Source organism: Carica papaya, chromosome 8 (genome assembly GCF_054855325.1).
Source record: "Carica papaya isolate Zhongbai chromosome 8, ASM5485532v1, whole genome shotgun sequence".
In the NCBI taxonomy this organism is placed as follows: Eukaryota; Viridiplantae; Streptophyta; class Magnoliopsida; order Brassicales; family Caricaceae; genus Carica; species Carica papaya.
In genome coordinates, this window is record NC_142316.1 from 29,009,199 (window position 1) to 29,025,905 (window position 16,707).

General features: G+C 33.8%; 1 protein-coding gene across 1 annotated transcript; it reads left to right on the forward strand.

The window, feature by feature from the left end:
* Nucleotides 1-1,746: 1,746 nt before the first annotated feature.
* Nucleotides 1,747-4,491, forward strand: LOC110813135 (polygalacturonase 1 beta-like protein 3). Its single transcript, XM_022040159.2, has 2 exons — nt 1,747-2,299; nt 2,402-4,491. The coding sequence occupies exons 1-2, from the start codon at nt 2,231-2,233 to the stop codon at nt 4,241-4,243; spliced, it is 1,911 nt and encodes a 636-aa protein (XP_021895851.1). The 5' UTR covers nt 1,747-2,230; the 3' UTR covers nt 4,244-4,491.
* The last annotated feature ends 12,216 nt before the right edge of the window (nt 4,492-16,707 follow it).

Genomic DNA, 16,707 nt, shown 5'->3' on the forward strand with positions numbered 1-16,707 from the left:
AATTATAGTATATTTATTATTTTTTAAATATATAGTAAGTATTTTAAATTTTTTCTATAAGACTATGAATTCAAGTTACGAATTGAATGTTCCTTATGTCATACTTAGAAGATGATTTATAGTTCTTGTTAAAATATTATATTACATGTGTTACTTTTATTAAAATGGGAAAAAATTTGTATTTTTTTATATTATATTCTCGTTCATGTTTCAATTAAATTAAAATATAAATCGAACTTAATATAGTAATCACTCTTTGTTATTTATATTTCAATTAAAAAAATAATGCATAAGTTAATCATTTTTTTTTTTTTGATAATGCAAATTTTTTTTGATATGTTATCTTTTAATAAAGATAATTTTATCACGAATATTCTCGTAATCTTATATTGATATCCGTTAAAAAAAAATTAAATCACAAAAATTACTCATTCAAGTCGATTGAAAAAATACATTACTTATTTAAATAAAATTGAATAAAGTTAAACAGTACAAGAATCAATTTTGTTTTAGACTTATTCATATTCATAGTATTTGAATTTTTCGTATGTTTGAAAAATTAATTCCTCGACATACTAGGAGCATTTTTGTAAACACATTCTTGTAAAAAATTATCCTATACTATGAAATTGATGGATTTTTTTAATTATTATTCACATAACTCTACAAAATTAAAATTAATTTGATCAAGATAGATAAAAATAGTATAAATTAGAACCCTTCATTTATAAGTAAGATTTGATTATTAAATAGAATATTTTTTTTTCTATTATATTTAAAAAAGTATAAAAACAACGGGGCTAAAAAAAAAAGGTAATTTTATTTAAAGCAAATAGGAAATGGTAATTTACAAGACGCGCTTACATGTAAATCCAAACAATACAAAAATAATATTGACTTTCTGGTCTTAAGAAATACTGAATTTGGTCAGTCAGTGGCTACTAATTTGGACGCAATTGACCGTGTACAATTTTTTTTACCATTTTTAATTTTTGGGTATTCAGATTAAATTAATATTAATTATGTTTTTACGTCCTTTTCTTTTTCATGAAATAAATTGTAATTATAAAATGTTCCTGCACCTTTTTCTGGACCAAAACCGTGTGAGGAATTTTCTATTAAAAAAATAATAATAATAAATAAAGTCGCAGAAAGGACTTTTTAGGCATTCTCTAGCCAATGTTATGAATAAAATTTTGTAATTTTTCTTAAATTAATGGCGAAGTAGAAACTTCAGCTTTTTAAACTAAAGGGCATTTTAATATATATTTTTACGGCCGTGGAACCTCTTCATTTAATTTTTACTGTCCGATTTTTGGGATTAACCAACTCCGTAAGTTTATGTATATAATATTTTAAATGTTGGTTTTATAATATTAATTTTTTTTCTCTTGTTTGAACTGTACAAGCGCACATTTTTTATAATGGTCAACCAAATTTGAATATTAATAAAAAAAAATATTTATTTCTCCTTATAATTAAAAAAAAAATTGGTGGAAAAATAAAGAAATTAACAGCTCTACTCTGTATAAGAGTGTTTTTTTTTTTTTTTTTATAATTAAGAATAAAATCCGAGAGTTGTTTTGGACTAAATCAGTGGAATTTTCTTTAAAATATAAATTTAAAAGTTACCCATTTAAAAAAAAAAAAAAAAGAAGAAAAATCCGTAAACCATTTTAGGTCATAACAAAAAGAAAAAGGCCTTTTGTAAGGCTATAAATAAGGAGGCTTCCTCACCCAGCCTCATCTCCACCAAAAGCTTCTTTTAAACTCCTATTTGTTTCAGAGTTTTCTTCCTCAATTCATATAAATTTTCTATTCAAGTTTATAGGGTTTACGTAATTTCTCTGCTGATACTAAATCTAATCCCATTTATTATCTCTTTTTATATTTGTTATTGCTTTGCGTGATTATTTATGTATTATTGTGGAGTGATGAGGGATTAATTTGAGTTAAATCTTTATTAATTAGTATACTAATAATGCACTTTTTGCAGTAGTGAGTGAGAGTAATTATTCAACCAACCAGTCTCAAATGTCAAAGCTTTTTGACAACTCTGAGCTTTGTCTTCAAAATTGAAATTTTAAATTAAATTAAACCTCTCTCTCTGCAAAAACTGCCATTACCCCTCCATTTACTTCTCTCCACAACCCAACAAAACCACCAACATTCTCTCTCTCTCTCTCTCTCACTCACGCATCCACTGAGAAGAAAAGAAGGGGAAAAAGAAATGTGCAAACAGTTCAATCCCATGACTCTTCTCTTTCTCTTTTCTCTCTACTTCCTATCACCTCTCAATGTAAGTAACCAATGCTTTCTTCTTAATTTGATTTTCCTTTCCATGATCTGCTTTATGTTTAATTTCTTGATCATTTCCGTAATGGGTTATGCGGCAATGCAGGTGAATCTTGCCGGAGCCGGGGATATTCCCGGGGGATTCTCGGCTGAGAAAAACCCATTTACCCCAAAAGCTTCCTTGATTCGATACTTGAACAAGGAGATCCGCGTCGATTTGACAAAATCCTCTTTCCTAATCTCAAAGGCATCGCCATTGACCGCCGTGGACTCCGCCGCTTTTGCCAAGCTCGCTTCCCAAAACGAGCTTTCCACCAGGCTTCCGGCATTTTGCTCATCGGCTAAACTCTTCTGCTTCCCCGATTTATCGCAGAGTCTCGAGAAACACGACGCCGACGTCAACTTTGCTACTTACAGTCAGAAGAACTTCACCAACTACGACGGTCACCGGATCGGCGGCGTCAATTCATTCCAGAAATATTCTGTTGATGAAAACGTCATTGTCGACTCGTTCCGTAGATACAGCCGCAACTCATTTGGTCACGACGACCGATTTTCCGAGTACGCCACTCAGGGCAACGTGGTTGACCAGGGTTTCAACACCTATGGCACCAAGGCCGGAGGCGGCGAGAGCGAGTTCAAGAACTATCATAAAGAGGTGAACAATCCGAACAGCCGGTTCACTAGCTACTCAGATTCTTCGAATGGACGGGCTCAGACCTTCAAGGGTTATTCCCAGGATGCAAACGCAGGAAATGGTCAGTCGTTCTCGAACTATGCGAAGAATGGAAATGGAGTACCCAACAAGTTCAGCAGCTACTCGACAGACTCCAATGTGGTGGGCTCAACTTTCTCGGGTTACGGACAAAGTGGGAATGGCATATCCGACAACTTTACCAGTTATGGCGTCAACGGGAATGTACCTCAGAACAATTTCAATAACTACGGCGCCGGCGGCAATGGGGGGGAAGATTCCTTCTCACGCTACAGAGATGATGCGAATGTAGGCGACGATTCATTCTCTTCTTATGAGAAGAATTCAAACGGTGGAAAGGCCGGTTTTTCCACTTATGGGCAATCTGCAAACATTGGTACAGACACCTTCACTGGGTATGGTCCAGGAGGCGAAATAGAATTCAAGACTTATGGACTTAACACCACTTTCAAAGAGTACAGCAAAAACGCCATTTCGGTATCTTTTGAAAGGTACAATATAACCTCTGCTAGTGAATCAGCATCCACAAAAATGATGATGGGTAATAGCAGTTTGGTAAAAAGGTGGGTGGAACCGGGGAAATTCTTCCGGGAGAAGATGCTGAAACAAGGAACAATCATGCCAATGCCGGACATTAAAGATAAAATGCCGGAAAGGTCTTTTTTGCCCCGAACCATCGTCTCAAAATTACCATTCTCCACCTCCAAAATCAATGTCTTAAAGCAAATTTTCCACGCGGAAGACAACTCATCCATGGATACTATCATCAGCGACGCCTTGAAGGAGTGCGAAAGGGCACCCAGCCCTGGCGAGACCAAGCGCTGCGTTGGCTCTGCCGAGGATCTCATTGATTTCGCCACATCGGTGCTGGGTCGGAACATCTTAGTTCGGACCAGCGACAACGTCAGAGGGTCAAAGCAGCAGATCATGATTGGATCGATAAAAGGAATCAACGGTGGAAAGATCACCAAGTCGGTTTCCTGCCACCAGAGTCTGTACCCTTACCTACTCTATTACTGCCACTCTGTTCCCAAAGTTCGGGTCTATGAAGCAGATATTTTAGACCCGACTAGCAAGGAGAAGATCAACCACGGCGTAGCCATCTGTCACTTGGATACTTCCCAGTGGAGCCCCGGACACGGAGCTTTCCTGGCATTGGGGTCGGGTCCGGGTCGGATCGAGGTATGTCACTGGATTTTCGAAAATGATTTAACCTGGACGGTTGCTGATTAGACTAAAAGTGAGGTTGAGGCATCTGGGTTGGAATTCATGGCTAAGATAACTTGGCCCCGCACCTCAAGCTCAAACTCGCTTGTACTTCCATTACCACTAGCTATGGTTTTTTTATCTTTTTTTTTTTTTTTACTTAAGAGTAAAAATGAGGGAAGATGAAGATGGTTGTTTATTATTATTATTATTATTATTATTATAACTGTAATGTAATCCTCCATTGATAATAAGTTTGTTTTGGAAGGTTTTTACATGGCATTCCCAATAATTTGAATTGCAAATTAGAAAAGAAGCAACTGGGTTTTTCTGATTTGCTGTTTAAATTTTGTTTGTGATGTTGACAAATGAAGAATGAAGAAACATGTGGTGTGGCTAGAAATGAAAGAAGGTGATGAGGTGGTCCATGTAAAAGTATTATCCAGTTGGTAGTTGGTTGGAAGGATTAAGAGTCACGGGACAGCTGTTGTTCTTCTTGTTAAATTAAAATGTTGAGAATTTGACAAGGTTTTTCCTGGTGATTTTTGTTGGGTTTCAGGGACACGGGCTCTAAATTTTATGGCTACATATAATAATTCAATTTCTTTTCATTGTCCCATTTGATTTATTTATTTCTTTTGATAAATTACTTCCAAATCAAACACCGTACTAACTTTTGTAGTTATTTTTCAAAAGATGTTACTTTTAGTGATGGTTCTTACAAAATCGTCCCTATTTGTTTTTCAATCATTAAATTTATTTTTATCCCGGTTTTAAAGTAAAAATAGCTTCTCTTCACACGGAACTTACTAATGTTTCATTCAATACACACCATCAAATTTTATTATCTTGGGTTTTACCACTTAATAAAAAGATTCTAATTGAGTTTAGTCAATTAGTAATCGAAAAATTATTAGGCACTCAAAGAATATGAATGGATTTCAACAATAAACTCAGAGAATTTTCTATAATACTGTCGTGATGCTTGTTTAAGGCTATATAAATTTTTGAACAATTTGCATACCTTGATTCCTACATCCTTGGATATCTAGATGATAACTCTAATATAAACCTCTTCATTCAAATTTCCACGTAGAAATGAATTACTGACATCAAATTGATGAAGATACCACCCTTTAACAGCAGCTAAAGACAACAATAGTATCATAGACATAATTTTGGCTACAGGCGAAAAGGTCTCATGGTAGTCCAAACATTCTTTTTGAGTGAAACCTTTTGCAACAAGTCTGGTTTTTATACCTCTTAATTGTCCCATCAGCATTAAACTTCAGTTTGTACGCACATTTGTATCCAATAGGCTTCTTCCTAAGTGGCAAGTTTATGACCTTCCAAATCTTGTTCTTCCTTAGGGCATTAATTTTATTTTTCATGATTACACCTAATTTACATTCTCACAAGCCTCTTTATATGAAGTGAGTTCCCTTTATTTACTTATAGCCAACACATACTTATTATATTTGTATGTAATTATGCTCTATAAGAATGTGGAATCTATAGAGATTGCACCGCCTAGTAAGAGTTCTGCCTCTTCTAAATATTCAAGATAGAGAGTTAGGTCTTGATTTGCTCATATACAAAATCCTTTAAGTAAGAAGGGACCCTTTTAATTCTAGGTGACTTCCTTCTCATCGTTACTTGTGTTTCATTATGTGCAAGAATCTCATTGGCATCTCTTCCTTTAAATGTCGGTGTTGGTAAGGGTATCTCTACAACCTCTCGATTAGGCTACGTATTATATTTGTCAGAATACATTGCCACCATTGTAAATTTTTTTCCTATGTCTTCTACAGGATGACTATGCGCGGTTTCTGTATTTCATCACTCTCTGGTCCTCGATGTTGTACTAATTGTCCTTCATTTTACAAGGAAACACATTCTTATAGAACACCACCTTTCTTGAGATGGTGATATTGTTTATTTCTAGGTCAAGTAGCTTGTACCTTTTTACACCTGAAAGATATCCTAAAGACTTCCTTGCTCTAGGATTAAATTTATGTCCACGACCTGCCAAGGTGGATGCAAAAGCTAAAATCTAAACAGTCTGAGATGTACATTCTTTGGTGTGGCTTGAAACAACATTTCAGAGAGAGTTTTATGATATATGATTAGTGAGGCATTATGTTTATAAGGTATGCCACTATCAAAATAAAATCATTCAAGTATTTAAGTTCAAGTCTATTATAAAATTTGATAACATTAAGGATCTATGGTGCTTTCTTTCCATTTTTTTTTTATTTTCCTCAAGAGTTTCAACATAACTCTTCAAGTGTATAATCTCCTTCTCTATATAAAAATTTTCATTTAAAACTCCTTACTATTCTCATTATGATTAACTTTAATTCCTTTGTTGAACTATGTTTCAATTGTAGTATAAAGATTTTATAGGTTTTAGCTAGTCTCAGCCTTAGACACCATTTAAATAAACTTATGTACATCTACTACAGCTGTCCATAATAGAGAGAAATATCTTATCCATCATATGAAATTTTATTGTAAGGTCCTAAATGCTCCTATATTCCCTAACAAACAAAAAGAGTTTATTCACTTTAGCTAAAAGACAAGTATTAATAGATTCATAACTTTTGTTGTTCAAGTTTTATGATAAAATGTTTGTCCTAGACTACGAGGGATGCCTAAGGCGATAATGCCAGAGATCAAATACCTTTCCTTGATTAAGATTCATGAGTATTCTGTTTGATAAACTTTACTGAGACTAGGTTAAAGAGCTTTTATGTTTCTTAAGTTGTTACAATTCATTCTTCACCTTCCCATTCCAATAGCCTTCCAAGTCATAAGGTTATGTGTTACACAAGTTTTTAGTGAGAATATTAGACAATATTTACTATCTTTAAACCTTCTAGTATATATTAAATTCAATTAAAATATGGCACACATAATACATTGTGTAAAATCGATTTATTAGCTATTTTATAACGTCCCGGAACTTAAAAGGGAGATAAAGATATAAATTGAATGCAGAAGCAAAATAATAGAGTTAGGGTTTACATTCCTTACACAATAATTTTGAATACCCAATAAGGATACGAGAATGATCATTCTAAAAGAACAAACGAAAAATTAAGAAATAAATGAAAAGTAAATAATTAGGTATCTTAGGACGACCTTCACTAGTCTTTGAAGGGAATCCGGATGGTGAACTATTCACAACTCCCTTATTAATCGAGATCTAGATCTTGGTCCTCTTGATCTGAAATGATTAATGAAATGATGAGTTACACTGGCCCAATAAGAATATCACACTACTCACCGATACAGAAATGAAAGTTGGTTAAAAATCATAAAAACAACTAATGGAACTCTTAAACTAAGTAAATTTATTTATTATAAATAAAATCATTTATTGCATACCTACCGTAGCGAGATTTTCAAAATCGACCTATAGAGGCAATAACATAGACATCATAATCTTATATTCAATTAGCCAGAACAATAACTTTTTCTTTTATTACTTACTAGTATCCCTAGGGGTCCATAGAGATATCCCACAATGCATGAACCCATAACAAAACTTGTCAACTAACTGGCCATCCCGGTATGAGCGCTAAAAGTACTATCCCTTAATACGTCGTCCGATATGAGGGTGAATTAGGTCGTTCCCATATTCCGTTTAGTATGAGTGCAAAGGTATTATCCATCAATATCCCATCTGGTATGAGGGTGAATGAGGCCATCACCATACTCTGTCCGGTATGAGCGCCAAAAATATCATTTCTCGATATCCCGTCCAGTATGAGGTAACATTCACGGTAGGGTTCTCTATGTACCCGATCCGTCCACCATCTCTCATGATATCTAGTAAAATAATTGTTTCATTAATTCACTTAACCAAACAATGTCTCATTTATATTTAATTTTCAATTTCACAATTTAACTGTAAATCACGCAAGATAAGCAATACATGTATCAAGGAAACACAACTGAATCATCTTACCAATTCCAGTGTATTATCATGCATTTAAAACTGTAAAATTAAACAATCAGTTAAAACATGACAAATAATAATAAATAACCAGTTCCGGCTCCATTAGTAACCTGTAATTAATTATTGAAGTTTTCTAAATTATGCAAAATACCGTATTATTTATAATTAGACTTCAATTACATAACAAAGAATAAGTGAGAGATTCTTACCCGAATCGATATCTGAAATACTGAACATTTTACTACGCCTACTCGCAGTCCTTGAGTTTCATGAATTTTTCTACGGAGGTAAAAACATACTTCACGTACCTAAAAATACCCCAAAAAATCTAAAATCGATGTTAAAAATCTTTTTCGACTAAATTCAGAATTCCGGCACGGTGGCACTGCCGTGCTCCGGTGACGACACCGCTGTCTGCGATGGCGATTTGTCTCAGACTGGCCATTTTTTGCCAGTTTTGGCCAGTTTTATACTCATCCTTACGAAAAAATACATTAGAGGGTCTCGATTGGCCGAAAAAATTAAAAAACAAGAACTTACCAGCGACAGAATTTTTCGGTGCGGTGGCTTCGCTGGTTCACCTTTGCAGTTGGGTTTTTTCTTCGGTCAACCTGTAGAAAACAGAGTGGTGAACACAATGGTGGAAAAATCGCACGAAATGGGAAACAGGAAGGGGCTCACCGGAGGTAATTTTTTATTTTTTCTGCAGTGGCATTGTCGGACTTTATCCGCAGTTTTCGGCTCATTCACTACTTTTTTTCTCTGATTTAGTCATGAGGGTGTTCAAAATTAAATTTCGAGCGAATAGGAGAATTTTTACCTTTTTCAGCAATCAGATGTGTCTCCGGTGTGGTGGTGGGTGGCGGTCGGCTCCATTCTCTAACGACTGGTTCTTTTTCTCCTACGGGGGGCTGATAGCTAGGGTTTGGGTTCGGTTTGAACTGAGATATTTATACCGGTCTTTCTTAAATTTAGGTCATTCATCGTGATTTGATCTCGACTGTACGATTGCATTTAAAGAGAGAACGAATCTGGACCGTTCATCGCGTTTAATTATGACTGTCCGATCGCGCCTGAGGAGGGAATGGATCCGAACCGTTCACGTGCATGAGAACGTATCTGAACCGTCTGATTGCAGGCACGTGGATTGCTAGCGTGACCTCCCACGTGGCACCGAGTCAGGGTGCCTTGTCACGCGGTGCGCTCTAGTTTGTCGGAGCTGCTGACTAGGCAGTTCTATGGGACACATTTTTCTTTAATTGTATTTTGACCCATAGTTTCTGATTTTTCTTTCAAGAATACCCCCGAACCCTAGATTTTCACCATTTTTTTCCAAAATTATTTTCAACTTCATCCTTCATATATTTTTTTCTAATTTCATATTAAATAAAAATTTATAAATTTAAAAATTATATATTTTTTAATTTTAAAATTAATCCCATGGCAAATTTCAGACCTGCGTATTACATATCTGAACTATCCTAATATGAGACACACTAACTTTATCTTCATTTGATAAAATGATTTCAGAAGAACCATCTGTTGTAATGTTGGTGTATAAATGTGAAGTTGATACAATGTGGCCTGATGTATATTATGATATATGGAACAATTAAATAATTTTTTTAATCTTATTACACGAATATTAAGGGTGAGGGACATACTAAAGAAACTAGTGACTAGAGGTTTTTTGTGTGGAGGAAGAGGATGATTGTACTGTCTGTACTGCGAATTGATTGTGTTGAAATATAATCATAAGTTAAATGTACTACTCTTGTGTAATTACGAGTTATTTTTCTCCACCTGTCTATTCATGTATGACTAAAGAGGATATATGGTTCACATTAGATTGTTTAGATTTTACACTAGATCTCTGCCCATTTGTATAACCTTAAGTTTAAAATAAGTCTCCACACTATGGTTAGCAAATTATAATTTAAACATAGGGGCTTGCTAGGGTTTGCTTTCAAACATCGTTCAAGGAATGCTCTATTATTTTGTAATAAGAATAGTACTACTTTTCATGGTTTGTATCAGATGCGAACTAATTATGTTTATCTTTTTAATAATAAAAGTCGTGACTCTATTGAAAATATATTCTATTGAAATCTCCCTACATTTTTCTTCTTGATGAATGATGGAATACACTTTCTTTAGACTAGGAAAGGCTTTATCAGCAGTGTTTGAGCCTTAATTTCCTTATATGACTCATTCAAACTCATGAGAAATTTTATAACAAGATCTTTATGTTGGTATTTTACTGTGGCTTTTAATTCTCCATAGATGCAGTTTAGAATAGACCCATAGTTCATTAATTCAACAAATAGTGCTTTAGGGTTCGAGAAATAAAAAGTTACAGGATCTTTATTCTACATGAGGTTTGTAATAATCTATTTGACCTTATAGATTCTCAGTACGTTTTGCTACATATACGTCTATTCCACTTCGATCCATAATTAATATACAATCTCCACGTAGAAGGTGTTGCACTTAAAGTCAGCCGATAATAGCCTGAATTCATATGATAACAAATTTATTGCATCATAACCAGTGTTTCATGAGTGAATCTGATGGATCGTTTGGTTCCTTTAGGGTTATATCCACAAATCTTAACTTGTTTTTTATGCGTAAATCCCGTTTCATAAATCTCACTCACATATGGTAGTTAAGTGACAAATAGTACGCTAGAACTATTATTCACAATGATATAACAAGTATTACTTGGATTTGAGGGATTGAATATGTTTTCACTCAAAGATAGTGGGATTTACTAAGAGATCACTTGATTTAAAGTCTCACACTCTATCTTATGCTCTAATACTATGTAAAAAATAGCCTAAAATGTTGCTTAGAACCTTGGTCTTAACAAATCTACAAGAGAAATCGATAACAAATAGAAGAAATCTTAATAAAATGGGAGGATGAGATAATGAGAGCAATGATCTTTCGAGAAAACCTTGATAGGATAAAACAAAAAGTGTTATCCCAGAGGCTTCGAATATAATGCAAGTACTTATATATCAGTAAAAATGAGGTGAACATACACCCTACATATATAAAATCAATAACTATTTTAACATAATATATTTATATATGTATATATATATACATATACACATACATATAAAAATGATAGATTAATCATTTTTCAACCTTACAATTGCAAGTTTTTTTCTAAAAAAAGACTAAATATTGATTCTTAAAAATTATCAATATCGTATAATCTATATATATTTCTATTAGTAGTTAAATAAGAATTACACTGTGGTCAATTGGATTTTCTATTAATACACTTAATTGAAACGTAATACAATGTCAGTTCATGCGCATTATATAAGATAATATTTTTTAATAAAAATTTATATGTTTAATTAATTAGTAAGAAATTCACATTAACAATAATATAAATAACAATATGAAACAACAATTAAGACTCAAATTTACACTCTTATAGAAAGAAATAAAACAACAATCAAGACATTAAGTCATATATATTTTTCATGCAATAACTAAATTATCATTATTCTAAATATTGACCATTATGTGAGGATTGATTCTTCAACCATGAAGGTTGACATCTGTCTTTCATTTAAAGTGAGAATCAATTATATATCTTCACCAAATTATTTGAAATAAATTGGAGCATGAAGGTATTTCGTAGGACGTATGGTATCTTTTCTTTTATTGTTATTTTAAGAAAAATTGAGATTATAGTGAATTTTTAATATATTATCAATGTATATGTATACACTTTTACAAATTAAAGAATCTCTTTTTAGAAACAAACTATTGAAGTTGTCTTGGTATGCTGGGTACAATGAGCTTCCAATCAAGTAACTCATAGCCTTTCTAAAGAAGTTTTGTTAAGTTCAGTTGAATGTCAAATTTTTCATTGGTTTAAATGAAATGGGTTGTCTTCTAAATGAAGTATTATATTGTAAGAATTGAGTTGTTAATTTTTTCAAAATATTAAATTGATGAATTGTTATTAATAATATGAAAATTTAAAATGTTTACTTATAATTTACACATGATCAGATTACCCATTTGACAAATTTTTCCTCCCATTGGGAAAAAAAAAAAAAGCAGAAAATATATGCTTATATATGATTGATAACACGAGAGAGAGGTAAATTTAGCTTCAGATGGTAGCCATTGTAAATGCATATTAAGAACTCATGAAAGCGAAAGAGGAGAGAAAAAACACATCATCCTTAAATATGTACTCCAATTAAAGATCAGAAAAGAAAAGAAAGAAACCAGCAAATTGAAATGACAGAGACAACTCCATGTGCACCTGAATTTCTCTATCCTAAATGGAAATTCAACGGAATTTGGATGCCTCCTTCACTTTGAACATGCCATCATATCATCATCATCATCATCTCTCCAACACTTTTAATATATATATATAGATATACATATATATATATATAGCTTTTGTGACTTCTGCATATGCCCATCAATCAAAACCCTTTTGCGAAATTCATTTATCTCAATCTGTTTATCTTGTTTATGACAAAAACGTAAACCATTTTGATCTTAAAGCTAATCCTTTTTGTTTTTTCTTTTGGGAAAATTGCAAATTATAAAAGCAAATGTATATATGTTCCATCTAAGAATGGCATCTACATTTAGACACACATATAAAGTACACACACATATGTATATGTATCCGTCAGTTTCTTACCAAAGTAATCAACTTTTTTGGGTGGTAAGTGAATTATGCTCTGGGTGGCAAGTTAATTAAATGCACCAGTACTACTACTACAGCTAAAATAGACTAATCACACTCAAACAAGCTTCTTCCATTCCACGTGCAGTTTCATGTTAAATTAGCGTATTTACACCCTCGTTCTTTTTCAACAAGACAAGGACCTGAGAAAAATAATAGTGGGCCAAAAAAGAAACTCATAATTTTCATGGGTTTTTTATTTTTTATTTTAATGCTGTTTCAAATTCAAAAGGTTTCACCGTTATTGAGTTGGTTGCAGCTATGCGCAGCTTGAATTAAGGGTACTAAGAAGTCGCTGGCACAGAAACTGGGATTTAATTTAAGCAGAAGGATGAGGACCACTGACATGTAGCCCATCTCTTACCATAAATTTTGGTAGCTCCATGGACATTTATTAACTCACTAGTTTATACAAGGAGAAAATCTATACCATAATCTTTTTGTATACATATATATATATATATATATTCATGATAATCCAACCAACAAGAATAATAATAATCTCAGCATGCAAAGTAATAAAGCATGAGCAACCCTAGAAATGGTAAAAGTTATAAATCTGAACAGAATTGATGGTGGGTTTTTACTGCAGGAATTATTAATGGAGGGCAAGCCAATCTCACACCTGCCTTGCAATACATACATATATATATATATATAGTTTACGGGTACAAGAGCAGTGAAGTTGTTTTTGTTAGTAGGTTATGGAGATATTATTTCCTTAAATAAAAAAAATTATATATTTCAATGATTAAATACACTTCTATATTAATAAATATAATCAATTTTATGAAAAAATTCACCCTATCATGTGTGTGGTTTTTAAAGTAACGAAATTGAATTAATAAAAGAGACAGAAGCAGTTATTGCATTGTATAAATCTATTGTCTTGGGATTGAAGCAGTAATTGAAGATGGTGGATGAGATAAGATTAAGTTTGGTTGGGTGCATGAATTGATTCACACAGGACGTAAAAGCTTTATTAGGGTGTCTGACAATCGACACCAGACAATCCCAATATCATTTGAATTCTCAAGCTTGCGTGTTAAAATGCTTTATAAATAATTGATTTCTCCTCAATCTTTTTTTTTGTTGGAAAAATCTGTCTAATTTTTGCTTTTTTACTCTTTTAAGTTTAGTACAAACAGGAAGATGAATAGTTTGCCAATTAACAATTATTATAAAGTTCTCTAATTTAATATGATTTATTGTATAAAGCAAATCTAAAGTTATTCTTTTAAGAGTTTTCTTTTATCAGAATGGTGAGTTCCCTCTCATTGATGGGGCGAGACAACTCTTGTTTTTGATTGAGTATGTTCTTCCGAACAAAAAAAGATGCTTTAGTTTGAGATTCTTGAAATTTCTTGGTTGGTAACATATTTCATTTGATACAGTTCGTAAATATTTTATCATGACAAATAATCCTGCTACCCGGTGGTTTATAAAATTTACCAAAAAAAAATTTAAGGAGCTTAAAATCACTAAAGTGAATCAAAGCAAGTACAGTTCTTTTTGGCAAGGAGACTCCATACTAAATCCTACTTTGCGCTTGAGCTCGACCTAGGTGAGTTTACAAAATCCTGCTTCACCATTCATTTCTTCTTTTATGGATGTTGATATTGGAAAAAATAAACATGACTATTAAGGATTCCAACAAACACAATATAGAGATATGGAATTTGCACGGTGATAATAATATAGAAAAAATTAAAAAAGAAAATATATGGAAAAAATTAAGCAAAAAAACATGCAAAAAGATATGACAATTTTTTATACTATTGCAATGCAAAAAGTAAAATAAAATGAGATGTTGCAGGAAGGAAGATTGAAAAAAATGAGACCAACTAAGGAAGATTATTTGACACTTTCTTCCCTTTAGATTTTCCTTGGGCTCACGGGTTGGACCTTTTGCTTGCACCATGGCTCAACCTTTTTGAGTTAAACCTAAAACCACTTGAACCTTGTCCTTTCCTTCGTGGGAATAGATTCCTTGAAACTTAGAATGTTGGAGATCCATCTCCTTTTTGGACATGGGATCCTGGTGAACATTATCAACCCCGTGGGTAAAACCCCGCTTCAGTGTGTGTTTCTTGGGCGGCATTATATGCGCACTATACGCATTATTAGTTGTCGTGGCCTTGTGGATAATTACATTGCAAGATTCTTGTTTAAGCCTTTCTGGGATCATATCAAAAAGCCTAACTCTTTTAGTTGTAAGGAAATCGTAGCTTGAGACCAATAAATTTAAACTTTTAGCTTCAGTTAGTTGTTGGCTAAGTTACTTTTTAGAGATATTTCTTCAACCTTCTTGTTGAGCTGAGAATTAATATTTAATTATCAAGATAACTTGTGGTGTTTTCAATAATCTCTTTTCTTGAGTTGATTTTAATTTATCAGGATATTTTTTATAGTGTTATAATCAATTCACTTATTCTATTGATCTTAATTCTCAATCAAAGAGTGATTGTGGGTTAACTAAGGTGGGTTTGTTTTGGAGATTAAGTTTTTGTGCTAAATTGTATATTGTAGTTTTTTATAACATTGATTGACATGGGTTATGTATCATTTAGTATCAGAGTTTAGACACTAAATAAATCTTATTATCTTGTATAATTTATCCTTGTATATTTGCTTCATTGGTTATCCTTTTATATATCTTTACATTCATTCATATCCATCATACAAATAAAAAAAATATCATTTTCATAATGTCTTTTCTTGCACTTTAATTTTTTTTTATTATGTTTTTGTTCCGTTACATCACTAAGTAACTAATTGCGTTCTAGTTACCCTCATACATAAACATACACTGTATTCATCCATGTATTTAGATTATATTACATATAGAATTGTTCTACAATTTTTTTCCCCTATGATTCCTTGAAATGTCTTGAATCGAAGCTTGATTACCTTACTTCAAGTAATTAATTATCATATTCAACTTGAATAAAGAAGATTGAGAGAGTGAGTGAAACACAAGTAAAACACGTTATGGAGTATTATTTTCTACCAGTTCTTGTAAGATTCTAAGAAAGTGAATTTAGTTAAACCATTACATGAAAATGTTCTAATTCAAGGAGGAATCATTTTGAAGAAGGGGAGCAACTCATGAGAATTGTAGCACCCGGAAAGGAGGAAAAAAAAAAAAAAAAAAAAAAGGGGGGGGCCACGTCAGCAGCCACGTCAGCAGGCCCGGTCAGCAGTCCCGGCCAACCAGGGCCTGCCACGTGGCAAGATCGCGTCACTCCGAAAGGAGCCACGTTGGCGATCCGCGTGGGTGCGATCCGACGGCCCAGATCAATCACGCGATCGGACGGCCCAGATTCAAACGCACGGACGGCCCAGATTCAATCAAAAACGAACGGTCCAGATTAAAACGAAATGAACGGCTGTGATCAAAAGGCAAGGGGTTATAAATAGAACCTCCACACCAGACCAAAAACCCTAGCCGCCAGCCGCTCGCCGGAGAAGACGAACCAGAGGCCGACCGCCGCCACCCGCCGCCGCACCGGGGAAATTTCCGACCGCCGATTGAGGTAAATTTCATACCCCCGACTCGTTTTTCCCCGCTGATTCCTCCTATGGCCAAATCGAGGCCGAAATCCCGGCCAAACGGCCGGAATACGCGGCCGAAGCCCAGCGGCGCCGCCGCGCCCCCTCTCGGTTTTTGCCTCCGACGAGGCCCTTCCCGGCCTCCGTTCGATGCAATTTTTATATCACCGTGATCACCATTCTTTTCTCTACAGGTTGACCGGAGCCGAATCACCAAAACACGAACCTCGCCGGAGAGCC

Excerpts from the sequence above, each read along its gene's own strand:
- LOC110813135 (XM_022040159.2), top strand. The coding sequence starts at position 2,231 with ATGTGCAAACAGTTCAATCCCATGACTCTTCTCTTTCTCTTTTCTCTC. Across the intron at positions 2,300-2,401 it reads ACTTCCTATCACCTCTCAAT|GTGAATCTTGCCGGAGCCGG; the intron begins GTAAGTAACCAA and ends GCGGCAATGCAG.